General features: G+C 42.5%; 1 protein-coding gene across 1 annotated transcript; it reads left to right on the top strand.

Moving 5' to 3' along the window:
• The first annotated feature begins 3,531 nt into the window (after positions 1-3,531).
• znf831 (zinc finger protein 831) lies at positions 3,532-18,233 on the top strand. The gene is made up of 4 exons (XM_020647353.3): positions 3,532-4,005; positions 5,577-9,790; positions 12,559-12,818; positions 14,716-18,233. The coding sequence occupies exons 2-4, from the start codon at positions 5,626-5,628 to the stop codon at positions 15,622-15,624; spliced, it is 5,334 nt and encodes a 1,777-aa protein (XP_020503009.2). The 5' UTR covers positions 3,532-4,005; positions 5,577-5,625; the 3' UTR covers positions 15,625-18,233.
• The last annotated feature ends 362 nt before the right edge of the window (positions 18,234-18,595 follow it).

Here is an 18,595-nt window from a genome sequence, read left to right on the forward strand (position 1 = left end):
ATCAAAACATTAATGTGAAAGATAAAAGTCATCATATCATCTTTGAATGTAGAGTTTTTAAATGTTTCACATGTTTACCAACATGTGAGCTAAAGGTACCAAATTAAGAGCTATTATACAAATTTTGCATAAGCCTACTTCAGATTTGTACACCAACACTGACACTGACGAACCAGCAGAGGGCGCACAAGTACAGCATCTCCCAGTCTTAGGGAAAGGAAAGCTGTAAGCCTCTGTTCAGGTTTTTAACTTAAGAATTCATTCTTCAGTACAACATCATGAACACAGGATAATTGTGCATTATAGAGCATGTTAACACTTTTATTCTAATAAGCTCAATCCTGTTTTATTTACCAACTTTGGGCTATGATGTTATGACCTTGCTTGCATGACAGTATCCACATTTGTGATCATCAGTGTACAGTGTTCTGTGTAGGTTTCTATCAAGCCTCCAATAATTTGCACCAATAAAAAACGTTCAAAATGTAAATTAGGTTTTCATTTCAGTATTCTGTTTTCTATCAGACAATTTAAGGATGAATTTCCAAGGTTTTTTTTAAGCCAGGTATCTGTAAAAAATGATATCATATTGGCACGCACAACACAAAATCAGTTTACTTAATAAACCTTATCATTGCCCATGCTTACACACTCACAGAGTGATACAGAAAGGATTTTTGTGGTTCAGAGATTATTAATGACAGATTTATACACAGTGTTTGGCAGTTGTTGGAACATATGTTATTGGTTGTGGTAAAGAGAAAAGTGGGGCATGAGACTGCTATTCTTTAGCTCTGAAAAGGCAAAGCTGAACATGCAAGTGGATATAGGCCTCCAGCATTTAGTACCCACCCACACACTGTCTCTCAGTTGCCACCTCCTGCAATGTGGCTCATCAGTTCAAATGCTGGCAAGACACAAAAGTAATACATGCAGATGAATGGTAGCTTAGCCTGTAAGGGAAATGGTGTTATTCAAATTATAAATTTGCTTCTTTTTTGTGATTTTATGTGCAAAAAATGCAGCATGGGACCCATTCAAGCCTTAACGAAGCTCGATATTTCTCTAGGGTACGTTCAATGTGGGGCCATGAGTGTGCAGAGGCATGCTTGACAGGCTTGTCACCAGACAATACGATATTAATTTGAGAGAGAAGCAAGGAGCTTCTTGTCTCACTTGATTCAAAGTTGACTGAAGTTTTAATTCTGTACGACGTTTGCTTCACGAGTATTGTAATCGGATATATTTGCAGATATTGCAATAGTGCCGACTTTGTGTCTGACAGTTCCTCCCCAAGTTACCGTGGATACATGAACAGCTGTATCCTCACGGAGACATAACTGGATGACGGCAACAAAAAGGGTCTGTTAACAAAGTGTAGAAACAGCATCTGCACGGCCAGGAGGTGTAGCGCAACATATTTTCATGGTCTCTTGTTACTCTCCACTCTCAGCCATGAAACTTGACACACCCCTGTATCCATGGTAACTAGTGTAACATTGCCAAGACATCATCTATCAGCATAATTAAGTACATGTTCACAAGACCAAAAATGTGATTTTTAAACATCACATCTTACTCAGTCCTTAAACATGCCTGAAATGTGCCTCCACCCTGCAGGACTGTAAACTGTCTGTGGACGGTATAAAAAAAAACCATGCGCGGTAGGAGGTGTCTTGTTACCATGTCAACAGAAAGCATACTCTCAGTCATCCTGCAGTTGCCTTGGAGACCAGCTTGAGTCTAGCAGTAAAATTAAATAAAAAAAACAATTTGTTTTCTTTCAACAGATGTCATCTGATGATTGCACGGTCAATCCCACACAATGACACACTGTTCAATAAGTGAATAAGAGTCTGGAAAACATCACTTACTGTACATCAGAGGCATTTAGAGAAGGTATATTCCAAAGGTTTATTATGTTAAAAGAACACAGAGAGTATATCTACTTAAACTACAGTCCATATGAATTTACAATGGACCATTTAATAAGTCTGTATGCAAGGTAGTATGCAAGTAGTTGTTGATATTACCCTTTCCACAGACAAGAATAACCCGACCTTGCACTAACTCGTACTTCTGTAGAGTGTTAGCTTCTTGCAGCTCATTGTTTGTTTGGTTTCAGTCTCAACCCTCTCATCATCAATGTTTCCAGCTGCAGCATGAGCTGTTTTCACACCTTCAAAAAAACTCCTGAAAACACCTTAAAGATTTCAGATTGATCTGCATGAGAGTTTTTCCCCCATACTTCACCTGGCTGCTTCTCCTACAGCGCCCAAGAGAGTCGGGGTGAGCTGATGGACGCAGCAGGAAACATTCAGGAAAATTCATCACGAGTGAGCAGGCAGGGATGATGATGTTTTATATTATATTCAAATGGTGCGATCCTTTTCCACGTAATGCAGCTGCTTCATACTCTTTTCTGGGAGTGGACGGGGAAAACTTCAAGCCAGGAGAGACAAAAAGGAGGATTCCAGAGACATCTTTTAGTCAGCCGAAAAATAAACACCATAAGAAATAAAATGCAAACCTTTCCTCTGCTGGATGTGTAATCACAGCAAGGCAATCCAACACAGATATGACATAAATATTCCAATAGCAAAATTATGAGTTATAGTGTACAAGGTCATATGAGGCAACCAACAATGTGCAATATAACACATTGCTGCACATGAGGTCCAGAATGAGTCACTGGTTTTAAGATTGCTCATGATGTGGCTTTCAGATACAAAGTCAATGCATATGTAAAAAATGCATGTGTTGCTACCATGAAGTGTTGAAAAATACTCCGATGTGGTCTGTCCATTTACAATTGGGTCAAACAATAACCTTGTTCTGAGGCTGCATAATCTCAAAACGCTTTCAGTTTTATTGGCGAGGTGACGTGGGTGTGTCAGGACAAAGAGAGGAAGTATATATGTGAAAAGCATCTGTTGCATTTTTTTCTTTTTATGCTGCCATGAACATTAGGAAGAAGAAACACACGCTTTATGTGTAATGGTTTCCTCCTCGGCAAGTTGTGGAAAAAAGTGCTCACAAAAGTGACCCATGATTTCATTTTTTTAGATGTCAGATTGAGTTGGAAAAAGGACAAATTGATAAATGCTCTACAAGTGAAATCCATATTTTTGCTGTATAATCCAGCAACATTACAATTTTTCACAGAAGCATGAGTAATAATAAGATTTTTGAAAAGGCGTGCATGCTTGTGTGAAGGCATGTGTGGAGCAAACTGGTGTACCATTTAAAAAATGATTAATACTGTGATGGGAGCGGTGGTTGGAGGTGGGAAAAAATCTCTTCAGCCACTCACAACTCATCCATTTGTTCTCTGCCTGAGAGAGTGAGAGCAGCACACGTGCAGCCAGGCAGCCACATCAACATTAGCTGTGCTGCACCCTTGTCTTTGTGGGTGTATGAAATACAGTGTGTGGGAGGAAGAAGGTGGGTGGGGGGAGCGAGAATATAAGAGAGCCAGAAGTCAGGAACTGCATCAAACTGTTGATGGTAAAAGCCAGTCAGTCAGCCAATGAGATTGCTGAAGGTGTATGCTTGTCTCTGTCACGGCACTTCCTCTGCTAGGCGGTCACTTTCACTTCTGCACAACACTTGTGTGTCAGCCTCAGATCTTTTCCCATCAGCGCTCAGGGCCTGTCTGCTCCTGCTGATCACTAAATCTATGTTTTTAACTTGTTCTTTGTTTGGCAGAAACACAACCACCCACCCACCCACCCAGCCAGCCAGCCAGCCAGCCAGCCAGCCCTTCTCCTCCTTCTCTCACTCTCCTCCTCTCTGCTTCACCACTTTCATAGTGCATCTACTCTCTCATTTGCATGTGTTCCGCTTCCTTGTGACAAGTAACAGTTAATGTCAAAGAGCCGTGCGAGGAAATCAGGCTGGGGAGAACCAAACGAAACCTGGAACATACTGAAATGTGCAGGTTAACTGAAGAACAGGCTGCTCGGTGCAGGGTAATTGTTGCTGATTGAGGAGCAAAGCAAGAAGGTAAGTGACTTCTGTTTTTCTTTTTTGCTAACTGTTGCGCTTAAGTTTTGGCCTAGTTACAGCATGCTCTGGGTTCTCATAATGGTACTCTTATTATGTACACTGTGCGATGGCTACAACATGAACCATTTGCCCTTTTTTAAAAATGTTTCCTTTATTGAGTCAGACCATTTTATATTAAATCATAAGAATAATAGAAAAACATTATGAACACATGTAGTGACAAAAAATGATTAGCCTTAAGTTTAAAGCTTTGATGATACTTGTTCTGTCTATAATCAGCAGAATCTGTGCTCAAAACCACTTAAAACTATTTTTAAACTTTTTCCACCCGCAAAATAATTTTAAACTCAGGCTACTACAAAGAATTTGCAGAACTAAAACTCTCTCTTAAAATGAACTTCCCTCTTAACGATTTAAAGGTCCACATTGTGATGCACAATAAAGCAATTTCTTAACAGAGCCGCAGCATGTGCACTGTTAGGACATACTTGCAGAGCGGTAAGGAAGTGAAGGAAGTGAATGCACACAACACAGTATGAGGGGAGCTCTTGGTTACCAAGCAAAAAAAAACAACAGAAAAACAGACCCTGCTTTTTTATTTTTGTGAAGAAGTCAGAACAGAAACAAACTTTGCTCTTTTCACACTGACCACAAAAGTAATGTAGGCATGCTCATGCTGCACACCTAGCACAGCTTGTGCTCCATGCCAACTGTATCTCTGTGGTTGAATTATGCAAAAATCACAATGCAAGTAGAAGCAGCATGACAGCAACAGGAAATTAAATCTGCTTGATTTAATATGCAGCTATTTGTCTTTTCATGTAGGTGGTTTTTACACTTTGATTTGATTACTACACACGTGGCAGTCTGTCAGGAGACAAAGCTGCCCCGTACTATTGTGAACATCAAGTGCACACCGTTTAATTGATGCTGACAGGTGACAGAGGCAACAGCTAATGTCAGCAGACCTATTTCATTTGGGAAGATAAAAGCCTCAGCTGTACTGTATGAGTACCTGATCTCATTCCCTCACCCCACTCCTGAAGTGAGTCACTCTCCTACATCACCCCCTGTTTCTCTCTTCTACTGTATACATACAGTTCTATCAAGGTTTTTTATCTCCACTGCCTGGATACAAAACACATCTTAGTGTTGTACTCCTGCATCACCTGATCTGGAAATATAACAGCAGAGATACTTTTTTTCTGTGTTCAGTAACCACAGGTATTTTGGCTCATCCCGGATCCACAGTTTATTTTGGTGCTAAAGACATCCCTGGATTTGAATACCCTTTAAATTATAGATTGGATTAATCGCTTTATTAGCCATCTGTCCTAAAGTGAACTGCATATCTGTCATCACTGGATGCTTTTGTACATTTATTCATTGCCAGATTTTTTCTCTTTTTTTCCATTCCAGCTGGTGTGCAACAAAAACATTTCACAAGCAGTGGAGTCTCATTGTGTTCTTAAAGAGCATGACCAGCAGACACATCCACTCGAATAGACAGAGCTCCGTTTGATCCGAGACAAAGCAGAGGTCTAATGCAAACTGTTCTTATCTTACAGGTAATTAGAGTCCTGGCACTGGTACATCACGACAGCAAGCAGGGTTACCATGGAGACTGGCAAGCCAGGATTGGCGAATGCACTTGTGCACAGCAACTCCGTCGCAGCACAGACAGAGAAAAGGATGGACATGCAGGCCCCGCTGACGGCTGTTTACATCCACACAGGGCCTACTTTCCCAGCGCAGCCTTACACCCAGCCTCCTGCAGCTACCCGCTCGCCAGCCACGCTCCATCTGGCCATGCCACCACTTTATTCCAAGGAGACACTTCCCTTTCTGACATTCCATATTGCTGGTGGGCTGCAGGCTCAGCCAGGATTGAGTCTGGCTGCTGCTGCTGCTCCAGTAGTCAGACCCAAGTCAGCAGGAAAGCATGTCTGTCCACATTGTGGACGGGACTGTATGAAGCCCAGCGTACTGGAGAAGCATCTCCGCTGCCACACCGGGGAGCGGCCCTACCCTTGCACCACTTGTGGAGTTTCCTTTAAGACTCAGAGCAACCTCTACAAGCACAAGAGAACTCAGGCTCATGCCCGCCTCTCATCCGAATCAGAGCAAAGCAGCAGCCTGGACAGCATGTCCAGCTCAAGAGAGACCTGTACCCCCAGTGTGTCTCTGGATGAGTCAGGAAGCATGGAAAAGGAGGCCACACTATCTGCTGCTGAGATCACCTGTTCAGCTGGAACAGCAACAGTCTCCTCTGTACAGACGCAAGACTCTGTCAGCGAACTTAATGAGCCGACCCACGCAGGTCTTAAGTTAGAACCAAATAAGAGTAACAAGGTAACAACAGAAGAGGAAAATCAGAGGATTGACAAAGAAAAACCTCCACCAACTGCGAGTCGACATCTTCCTCTTCAGAGACAGGAAGCAACTCTGTTCTCCAAGCAGTGGGAAACCTCTGTATCCAGAGGAAAATCACAGAACCATGAAAGTACCGACTCAGGTTTCAGCGAGAGCAGCGACCACTACCCGAGCCCTGGCAGCGTCTTGCCTGAGCACAGCATGGATTCCCTCACAGAATCCACCAAGGAGCATCTGGAAGACACCAGCAACACACTAACGCTGTCCAAATTAGGCCACGGTGGACAGGAGCTCAGTAATACTTCGAGGAAACAGGAGCAGAAGACACTTGAGGAGCGCATTTCTAAGCTCATTTCAGAGAACTCGGCTGTTGTGGAGGATAAGCAGCTGGAGAATGTACGGCCACGGAAAACTGTCTTGTCAAAGCAGGGTAGCATCGACCTCCCCATGCCTTACACGTACAAGGACTCCTTTCACTTTGACATGAGGATCAGCAAGACTCCAAATGTTGGATTACAAGGAAACAGAAATCATGGCATCTATAGTTCTGTTCCTAGTCAGCGCTCCAACACGATGGATCATGCTCCCTTGACCCGCAGCAGCTCCCTCCCCTTCAGCGTGACCCTCACGCAGCCCGAGAAGAGCAGCCAGGCCTCCTCCTTTCAAAGTGATTATGTAACGCTCATTCGGAGGGGGAGCTCCGGCCAGATCAACCCAACAGGTTTCGCGATCAAGCCTGTGAACCAGCAGTCGTCCACCCACCGCCCACTGGTTCGGCAGACTGCCGTAGACTGCAACCACGCAACAGACGGTCTCTTCATGAATTCATCTGTGGAGGAGGCGTTCGCCACCGGCAGTCTCAGCTGCGACGCGGACAGCGGTGACATTTGCGGCGAGCCAAGCGGCAGAAAGTCCCGGAGGAAGAAGTCACAAAAGTTTGCCTACAACAAGTGGTACATGTACGGAGGTGGGACGTTTAAGAAGCTCTATAACTCGGAAAAAGGTGGGGATGAGAAAGCTAGAAAATGCTCGACTCACCCGGAGCAAGAGGTCATTCAGGGATTACAAAAAAGGTCATCAGCAGTCAACAAGGAGACAGTAACAACAACTGGATCGATTTTAAACTTTACGAGTGCAACAGTTTGTCATCCAGGCTGCCCTCCTGCTAAAGTCTCCCTCGTCTCTGCTCTGGATATTAATCAAAAAATGAACAAACTTCCTACATCATGCAGTTCTCTCAAGACGCCGCTCCATAGAAATTTGTCTTTCCCGGTTCTTCCATTACCTCCAATCGGATCTCTTGTTAGCCACAAAATAGACGGCATCAGTAAGGCAGAGGCTGGGAGGTTGATTGATGGAGAGAAACACACTGACTCCATCTCACAGCTCTGTGGAGACCAAATTCCCTCAGATAGGAAAAAGCAGAAAACTGACGACAGAAACATTTGCCCTCTGGAGATGGAGACCGACCCGAACACTTTGACTCATCCTCCTCCCTCTGTTCCTGGCGGTTTGCCTCAGCGGGATACGAATCGCACTTACATCAGCCTTCAGCGCACTCAAAACCACACACAGCTCAAAGGAGTTCTCTTCCAGTCGTGCATAATCAATGCAAATACACCATCTGTCAGCGCCTCGCCAGCCACTTCCACGCACTCTCCTGCCAAGACCAGCTTTCTGCCCAAGTACCAGCTCAAGTTACCTAACTCTGCTGAGCCTGATTCTAATCCTGCACCGCATGTGGTGGGTAAACCGACAGGAACCGATGGCCATAAATTCACCTCTGCTCTGTCGTCCTCTCACACGGAGCAGTCGACATCCTCGGTCACGACCTCTGAAAAGAAATGCATCGATCCTGTCGCCTCACCGTTGACGCAGAGTTGTGGTATCAGAAAGGTTCAATCTTTCAGCTCAACACGAGGCCAGCTGTTATCGCCTTGCTTCGCTACAAGCTTTTGTCAGGGTGAACCATCGAGACTCAGCAGATGTATGACATCGAGTGTTGCTGTTGCACGAAGGCAATTTGCAGATACCACAAAAACCACAACATGTCTGCAAGATAATCAGGCCGGATTGTGCAGCACATTAATACAGCCCACAGATCCTGCAAGGGCCACGGCATCCACGCAGTTAACCAGACCTGCTCCGCAGATGCTCACAAACTATCCTGTAACACATACGGTAACTACAGCAACCAATCAGATATCTCCCGCAGCTATCACGGCTTTATCACAGCATCAGCCTGACCCCGTCCCTGCTCTGTCACACACACAACTCTCGCCGGCATCAGACCAGTCAAGCCCTCTAAACAGAGCTTTCACCAGCTCAAACACTCCACTAGTACCTTGTCACATTGTTCCCCTTGACCAGATGCAGTCGGCTGCCCAGAATGTGTTTCACGTTCACACGGCAGATCTCCAGATTTGCCTCCAGATCATATCTGACGAGCAGTTGGCTCTCATTGAGCCCCAGATTGAGAGGCAAGCAGAAAGTGCGCCCTCGCACCGACCTGATTCAGAAGCCCTGGAAGAGAATCAGAGTAACGCTCACAGCTCTGTAAGCGGGGGATGTAGACATGTCGAAAGTGACCAGTCAGGATTTGGAAAGGAGTCAGACCAAAGAAAGTCTTTACCCACACCTAACATGCAACCTCAACTATCAGTCCAATTTGAGAAGATGGAGCCAAAACTTCAACTGACCGAACGAAGTGATTCCTCTCAGGCTGAAGTTTCAGCTGAATCCAAACCTCCTAAAGCCCTCGACTCGTTGCAGCAACCACATAATCACATTCTTGTAAAAACGGTTACAGAGACAAAGAGCTCTACAGGACATGAGTTGTCAACTGCAGCTTTGACTGAAGGTGTAAAGTCAGATAGAAGCCAAACTTCAGAGGAGGAAGATGCCCTTTCTCCGAACCATTGTGCTGAGGAGCAACCTTTACAGGACCTTAGGGTCAGCCAAGGTGGACCAATGAAAGCCAAGGGCGAAGCATACAAAAGCAGCAGGTTAGAAAGTGGTGAAAGCCAGCACTCTCTACCGGTTGGACTCAGTCGGGCCTCCAGTGCTGCAGGTGCTGATGAACTCTCTGGTTCAGGTTCTACTTTTTCCATCAATAAATGCAAAACCCCAGGACAGTCGAACTCACAAGCATCGATCCACTGCAGCCATCCGGTAAAATCTACATCATCAGAAGCTGAGAATTCAGCGAAACACGAAGGCATGGGATGTGAAAGGGTGGGCCTTACTGAGGATTCACAAAAAACAAGTCAATGTGGATCACAGGATGAAATCAGCTCAGCCGGCTCTCAAAAACTACTGGATCAGTTTAGTTCAGCGTCTTCTAGTGTCAAGAAGGAAACAATCAGAGACAACACAGCTGTGAGCTCAAGTACCCAAAGCCTTACTGCAGGTATGTATGACCATTCTTTTACTGCATGACGTTTTCCTATTATATAAAATCTAAAGGGTATACAGAGCATGAAGAATATATCCTTGATTTGGCTCTCTACTCCAGTTGCATCTGTTTTAAAATGTACTGGTATTTCTGACTTAAAGTGTTTGATAATATCACATGCACATTAATTCATAATATAGCAGTAATACCAAACATGTGTTGTAGACATGGCAACCGAATGTTTGTGGACATTTCAGTCAAATATTCTTGCTGTCTGTATTCCAACAGATGATGTAATTCACTGCTCTTAAACCAAGGCAAGGCAAGGCAAGTTTATTTATATAGCACATTTCAACAACAAGGCAATTCAAAGTGCTTCACACAAGACATCAAAAGCATCATGACAGAGGAAAGAAAAGAAACATTAAAATAGAACATTTAAAAATCACTGAAATTATAAAATCTGAAAATATGTTCAAATAATTCAAATTAAATTAATTGAAGTAAAAATATAAAAAGAGTTAAAAGTTACAGTGCAGAGTTAGTGTTTAAAATCGTCTTAAAATTGTTTAATTAAAGGCAGCTGTAAACAGGTGAGTCTTCAACCTCGATTTAAAAGAGCTGAGAGTTTCAGCAGACCTGCAGTTTTCTGGGAGTTTGTTCCAGATATAGGGAGCATAGAAACTGAACGCTGCTTTTCCATGTTTGGTTCTGACTCTGGCGACAGAGAGCAGACCTGTCCCAGACGACCTGAGTGGTCTGGATGGTTCCTAATTAATCAGAAGGTATTTTGGCCCTAAACCTTTAAGCGCTTTATAAACCAGCAGCAGGATTTTAAAATCTATTCTCTGACAGACTGGGAGCCAGTGTAAAGACCTCAGAACTGGACTGATGGGCTCCATTTTCGTGGTTTTGGTGAGGACTCTAGCAGCAGCGTTCTGGATCAGCTGCAGTTGTCTGACAGATTTTTTAGGCAGACCTGTAAAGACACTGTTAGAGTAATCAAGACGACTGAAGATAAAAGCATGGACAAGTTTTTCCAGGTCCTGCTGGGACAAAAGTCTAATTCTTGATATGTTCTTCAGGTCCTTATGCTCACTTCGGGAAGCTTGTAGAAGTTGAGGCCTTTCACTAGGGCCAGTGTTTTACTAAATATAGAGGCTCTATGTGCATAAGTCCCTTTTTCAATAATTACGTTTAGTATCTTCAATTAGTTTATATTGTTTTGATTTGGTGCATATGGATACCTGGATGTGTCGCCCCTAACATTTTTTTTTGCCTCCTGCTCTTAAGTATTTTTAATGATTTCAAAGATTTTCTGAGAAAACATTTGATTTCCCAAATTGATTTTCATTTTTTTTACATTTTCTTGCAACAAATTGATGTTTTAAAATAACTATATAATTACAATTATTCTGAGGAGGAACATCTACAGTGATTTATTTTGTTCCAGTACAATGTGATGGATTACAAAGAAAGTGTCAAGACATAAAAGCTGCAAAGGGCTTTTAGTACTAATTTTGATTCTGAGCACATTTCAAGGGCGACAGTTGCTCAGTCTGTAGGGACTTAGGTTGGGAACCAGAGGGTAGCGATGACCTAGAGCGAAGCACAGAACCCCCGACTGCTCTGCTGCGCTCCCTGTGCAGCAGCCCCACTCTGACATCTTTCTACTAATGCATGCACAAACACTTACAAACAGTTCATATCATGCACAGGTCCTCCTGTTTGTGCATGTGTGTATTCAGGCCTATGTGTGTAAGAAGCATGTCTCTCAATAACAGAGTGTAAAACCAGAATTTCACTTTTTGATGAATAAAGTATGTAAAAACCAAAAAAGGCAGGGACCTGTTTTTACCACAAGGTGGCAGTGTAAGTTTAACAATGAGTCAAGTTGTGGGTCCAGCCTTAAACAGTTTAGTTGACGTCAAACTAAATTAAATCTAAATAATCTATAGGAAGGTTTGCTTTAAAATCTCTTGAAAATGAAATCGTACAGTCCATGTGGTTTTCATTTTCACCACTGTTTTCCTATTTATAATGAAGTAAGCTGCCCCCCAGACCTGTGAGAACTGTTTCATTTGTAAATGTCATTCGATCCTCATCGTAGCACATGACTCCAATTTACTCAAGATTAAAGTTGAGGGAGCTGAGTGCTACAGACAATAACAAAGCTTAAAAAGCCACCAAGGGGAGCATAGGGTAAACAGAAGAGCTGACACTCGGCGACCTCCTCTGCCTCCTGGCAGGAGTGAAACAACAAACCCTGTTTTTTAAAGTCTGTGACTGACACTACAGTTCAGGCACAGAGTACATCTAGAATATGTTCATTTTAGATTAACTTTTTCTGCTTACTATGCCAGGGACTTTCTATTGCCCTCAGTTTGCACCATAAAAGAGGCATGACTAAGTTTTAGTGGAGTAGACATGGGGAGACAGTTTTTAAAGCACTATGCAAAGTCTGCCAGACTAAAGAAAACTAATCACAAAAGTCTGTAAGCCCATTTGTTTTTCATTAAGACAACTACTGTTTTATACACATCATATTTATAAAGTACGATTCCACTACTGACTAAAAACACAACCTTTGGTTTGGATGATCACCTGGGCCATTAACATGACATATATATTATAATTTTTAATTTTATTTTAAGCATTCATCAAAATGGAAATGCACCCACCAGCATTTACAGCTTCACAGGTTTTTGCATAAACTGTATACCAGTAATCTCCTTCCTCGTTGATTCACTCTCCTAAAGAAAATGTTTTTTTTCTTCCCGAAGAGCTTATGGAGGCATCCACGCTAAGAAGATCTGCAGCCCAGGTGGAGCCACAGACACAGACACATGAAGAGACCGCAGACACCACAGACAGGAGGCCAACGCAGACACAGGAGACTGAAGAGACAAACGTTCAGTGCATCGAAGGACAGCAGGCTGGAGAGGTTGGGGGAGAGGATAAAAGCGGAGAATTCGAAAGCGGTGAACAGCCAGAGGAGCAGGGCGAGTCATACACATGTGTGCAAGATTTCACAAAGCAAGAGGTGAGAAGAAATTAATTCAGAACATATTTAAAGATTACATTTCTGTCCAGACACTACAAGTTAACACATCCTGTATTTTAATGACTTTGTAAATGTTTGATCCATCTGACCAGTGGCGTTCCCAGAGTCACAGGAGGCCCCTACAACCAGTATTCATCCCCATTATGTTTAAACATTTTTATTGTTGGTGTCAGATTATTTATATTTCCAGAGTTTACTGCAGAGACAATGTTTATTTGGTAACATTTATTTGGTGTGTATACTGAACCAGCTAGCTCATTCACATTCTTTCAGCGTGCTAGCTCAGCTAACAAGTTGGCTGCTGTGTGTTGTGACTAAAAGCCCTATTCAGACTGCTGACTCAAGACACAATATTTACACCCCAGTGAAGTTTCACCGTCAATCTGAATGTAGCGGAGGCGTAATGTAGGGACTAAGTGACCAGCTCTGTAGTAACAGAGGCCTAACAGCGGTGAGACGGTTTCAGCGAAGCCAGCGGGGGAGTGCAATGCTGTCTGATTATGCGGAGCTCCCGCTGTGCTTTGTGAATTGAAGACTGGGACACCAACATTATGCTGTCGCAGAATACATATGAATGTACAAATAGATGATGACGGCTGAGCTCAGTTACGGGCTTCTGACTCCTATGACGTGCTCTCGACACGGTCACCACAGCTGCCATCAAACCTTTTTAAAATCAAACGAGATGAAACACACTACATCAAAACCCTTCATGATAATCTCACAGCTGGCTGAAATCACACCAACTAATGTAAAAAAGTAAAAGAACAAACACCATGATGTAATGCTAGCAGAAGTAAGTCAGTGAAGTGTCTCTCCTCCCATACTTAAAGCTATAGACTCGCAGCATTCAGTCATTTACTTTAATCATCATTACCTGCACTGTCTCGCTTTTTTTCCTCTTTCTTTGTTCACTTCCAGACTGATAATTCCTCCTCATTGTCCTGTGATTGACAAACTCAAGTCCTCACAGGAATAATGCATGTGATGTTTAGCAGCGCAGGCTTCCTATACTGACATTGCAATTTGAGCCACTGCTTTGTTTCAAAGTTTGTAAGCCCTCAGGAGTCCCCTTCAGGACCTGGGGCCCCCCCCCGAGCAGTTTCATGTTAACGAGCCACGCCTCTGAGTCTGACAAAATCCCCCATCGCTTCATCCTCATGTGTAGGTCTACTCTACATAAACCTCTCCTAACTGTGCACAGGCAATAGCTCAATTTCCCAAAAGAAACTCAAAAGGTACGCAAATCTTTCAAATTCAGCATTCTCTCTAAATATTTGTATTGTTATTCTCAATTCTCCTTAATCTCATCCATCAATCCTTCATCTGCAGCGTTATTTGCTGCAGGTGAAGGATTGTCCTGATCTGGGATGTGGAAGCAGATGCAGGCTTAATGAGGTGTTACGGGATTTAATTTTAAAAAAACAATTTTAAGACATTTTTTTCTGACATTCATGCAAGAAATCACGTCAAACAAAAATGTATAACACCAAGCCACACACAGAGGCAAGTTAGATAAAATACAAAACCTTCATGAGCCTTTTGCAGAAGTTATAAACACACTTTATCTATTATAACAGCATGACAGCTGACAGCAGTTATATTATCAGAAAAAAAAAAAAACATTTTGGAGAATTTCTGCAACTATTTTAAACTTCGAGTTTTATGCAGAATAGCTGAAACGTGCTTGGAACAAATAAAAGCGGCACTAATCAGATATTTCCCCAAGGGTGAGTTTATTATAACTCCTCATCTAAGAGACCTGACGCATGAAGGTTTTTTGGTATTTGAGTGATGCTAGACTTTAAAGAGAAGCTTTTATGGAGGAATGATAATGACTGAAATTCCTCCTCATATTCTGATTTTTTATTAACAGGGATACGACAGAAAGATCACGGCGGTGGCGGAGTCCTTCAAACACTCTTGGCTACCTGAGCAGCATCTTCAGGATCTTTCCCAGACACACTCAGGAATGTCCGACTACTCTTCACAGAGACCTCAGAGAGCTTCAAGCGTGTCAAATAACCTTAATTCACCTGCAAGCTGCGGTCAGACGAGACTTCAGAATTATTCACAGCCGCAATTGGACACAAACAACTTCTATTTCTCACAGCAACACTGGGAGAGCAGCGTCATCCACAACCAACAAACTCAGAACTTGTGTGAAACCATTTCAAGTCCTCTTGTCAAAGCACAGGTTCAACTAACAGAAACACAAAGTGCTGTTTCGCAAATTGAATCCGACCCCACACAAACTCAATCATCTTCATACCAGGAGCAAAAGCAGGCCACCACCGCTCTGTTGGTTCAACAAGGAAAAACTACGTCAGCTAACAACAACACAGAAGGAAGCTGTTGCACTAAGGTAACATTAGAAAGTCGTAAAAGTTGTTTGCCTGCTGTCAAAACATCTTCCTCCACCTCCCAACACAGCCAAGAATCTTTTTCTGCACAAGCCAGTGAAGCCACGGCTGGACTGACTGCGGACGTCCAGGCGTCGAACATCCCCGTGCTGGATGATAGCACTGTACAACCTTTGCCACATAGAGAGGATTATCAGGACAGCAAGGATAAGATGCCAAATGATTTCATGAGTCAGAGCAGTAACTCTGAGACTTCTGACCATGCAAACAAATACCAGTCTTTCTTCTTGGCTGGTCAGCTTCAGGGCTATCCGTCAGCGGAGTGTCTGACGGGCGGAGTGAGGCCAGTGCAAAGCTGCCAGGAATACGCAGAGGACACCAGCAGCAGTGACGATGAAGGGAAGCTTATTATCGAGCTTTAAGTGAACATTTACATTTTTTTTTTTTTATTCCTGATGTATAGACGTTTTTTTAAGGCAGCATTTCTCTAGAGGCATAACTTATACCAACAGCTGGGTTGAGTTTGTGGGGAAGCCAAAGATCTGGCAGCTACATGAAGTTACAATCATTCAAAATCACAGACTGCATATTGAAATGTAAGGAGCAACAGCTGCCTCGGAGTGAAGCCAAAATATTTAGAGCCCCCCCGCCCTCCCCTGCTGAGTGGCTGCAGTATAGCTCGTAAACACTGCCTCCTCAATGTTAACAGGTGGGAACATGGGTCAAATAATACGGATAAAATACACATTAAATAAATTGTTGTCAAAACCCAGATTCAGTGTGATGGTTTGTTATTGTCGAGCTGATTTATGTCCAGAATACCATCACGCGGAAGTAGATCATCAGCTACAAGTAAACGTCGGCGTATGACTGGCGTTTTCTACTCATCCTTAACACTTTGATTTCGGGTGAGAGAGCGCTTTGCTGAGATCCGCTGTGATTTAACTTTGTTGTAGGGAGGTAGCTTGCCTTGACGCTACAAACACTTCTTAATCAATAAAAAAAGCTAAGCTACTGAAAAGATATTTGATTCCGAAAACAGCGACACTAACACAGTGCTATTTGCGTCGCAATTTGTAGTGACGCAACTGCCCAACACTGCAACACAATATGTCAGGGCCTGTCGTGGGGGGGTAATTTGGCTTCACTCTGTCCAATGAAAAGTGTGGAGAAGCAGTCAATGGTCAAACTATAAATATAAAAAAATATTTTAAATACATTTTTATATTTTTTTTCTCTATGAATATTTTATGAGATTAAAAAAAAGTGGAAACTAATGTTACATTCATGTCTAATCATACTATGGCTCATAAGTGGGAACAGCTCTTATAAGCTTGTTTGTTATAATTCAATGTCCGATAGTCAGAAATTTCACAAAGCCATTAAGACTTCCAGTTACATAAAAAATATTTCTAGAATGAATTATTAGGTCACTAGGTTTCAATTCTTATCAAAAAAATATCCTAATTGGTAATATTAGTCTCGATTTTGGTTAAAGCAACATTTTGGACAAATTTGGATTGTTGCAATTTAGCATCTCCGTGTGCAACTGCACTGTTCTAAAACACACATCGCATATAGCTATAGCCAGCGCCACGTCTATCTTGTAGCCAACTCTTTGGGGAAGCGCTCAACATGTTAAAGCCTGCTTGGTCACTCTCTCAGTTTCTCTTCTTCGCTTCATCCGTCACGTCCTCTTCTGTGTCTTTGCCTCATCCATTGTAACACACCGTACTGAAACGGGCTAACTGGTTTCTTTTTTAGACCGCAGAGCTCTGTAGAAATGTGATAGTTGCATAAACATCTGTGATGAACAGGGCAACACTTCCTAAGAAGGAAAAAAAGAAGATTTCATGACTCCGCTAAATTGGCATGATTGCAACATGACACATAAAGGGACTTGCCCTCGAGGCTTAAGTGTCAAAAAGCAATTCTGTGCGCTCTGGGTGTGAGTTAATAACAAAGGCAAATTATGTATTTTTATATCTATCATGCAAGTAATGTTAGACAAGAGGGTCACAGAGTTATCGCAATGTGACTAACAGGGAGCTACCGGCTAGTTTAGGCTAGTAAGCTTGATTTATATGTTTTTGGAGTATAGCTAAAGTAGGAATGGAAGACCCCCTATCTAAAAAGGTTTTGTTCAGGACTTATTGTCTCTTTGATTGTGATCATATGAATTCCTAAAAGCAGTCATCATTTAGCCTAAGAATACAGTGCGATCTTATTTGTGTGTTAGCAGGCAGTGTCTTGTTACCCACGCTCCCTCCTTTTTTTTTTACCTCTCTTTTTTTTCTAGGTTTTATGAGTGTTTTCAGCCACAGTGAGACACCTTCTGCTACATAACACAACCAACGAGCTTAGTTCTGCCCCAGAGAAATGCTGTACTATTTCCGTTCTGCTTACACATGCTGAATTTGCCATATTTGTGTCTCACATCCCACACCCACACTGTCTAAATTGCACTGTTAGAACCTTCCCAGACAGCACCTGTGTGAATGAATCATGTACACACACACTGCCAAATACCCATTAAGTTGATCACTGCTGTCAATCAGATCGCACAGGTGAAGCAGGCATTGGCTGGAAGGGCATGAGCCTTTTCTAAGTCTGTCTTGTGTGATGAATCACCAGCTATGCCAAGGAACAAGAAGAAACAGGAAATGTGATCTGCAACTCCACAGCTAAATGCTGACTTGCTTGTCAATCGTCAACCAATTAGTGGTCTTATAACCTCTTAAACTGGAGAGGTGTGTGTACATCTGTTCGGGCATGTTCGACACATGTATGTAAGTTAATTAACTGTTCAAGTCAGAGGAAAGTAAACGGCACAATGAGGTGCAACAGTTTACCTGATCAGGTTAAAAGCGGATTTATCATTGTGATACACATTCAATAGATATTTGGTTTAAATTTTCTAATTTTCTATCCTTGTTAGTTGTTACATATAGAATATGTAACAATAACAGAAAAAAACAAATGAATTCTTCTCAGATTTGTCGTCTTTTAATAAAAGAAAACAGGAATGTGAGAGTGTGAGTCTCATTGGTAATTTACTAATGCAGCACTTTTCTCACCTTCTGACCACTCAAAGCAATGTAACACTAGACCTATTTGTCACATTCAAACCAAGCAGCAAAAATGAAGCAAATGCAGATGAAGTGCAACTCGCACATCATTGAGAGTCTGTTGGAGGCTGGATGCAGTCGCACAGGAAGTCACATACACAACATTCAAAAATGACAGTTTTTAAAGCAGAAAGAACATGTTCACAGCCTGGTTAAAAAAAAAATGAATTGGTCTGATTAGGTCAGGTATCTAACGGCACACACCGTACAGAGGATGATCTTTTTTTTTTATAACTCATCAGTTTTGATTTCATGAAGGATAAGA

The sequence above is a fragment of the Labrus bergylta genome, chromosome 5, assembly GCF_963930695.1.
Source record: "Labrus bergylta chromosome 5, fLabBer1.1, whole genome shotgun sequence".
Classification (NCBI taxonomy): Eukaryota; Metazoa; Chordata; class Actinopteri; order Labriformes; family Labridae; genus Labrus; species Labrus bergylta.

What these genes read in the sequence shown, in the direction of transcription:
- znf831 (XM_020647353.3), top strand. Translation starts at nt 5,626, where the DNA reads ATGGAGACTGGCAAGCCAGGATTGGCGAATGCACTTGTGCACAGCAAC. An exon ending in TACCCAAAGCCTTACTGCAG is followed by an intron (nt 9,791 to 12,558) that starts GTATGTATGACC and finishes TTCTTCCCGAAG; the next exon opens with AGCTTATGGAGGCATCCACG. An exon ending in AAGATTTCACAAAGCAAGAG is followed by an intron (nt 12,819 to 14,715) that starts GTGAGAAGAAAT and finishes TTTTATTAACAG; the next exon opens with GGATACGACAGAAAGATCAC.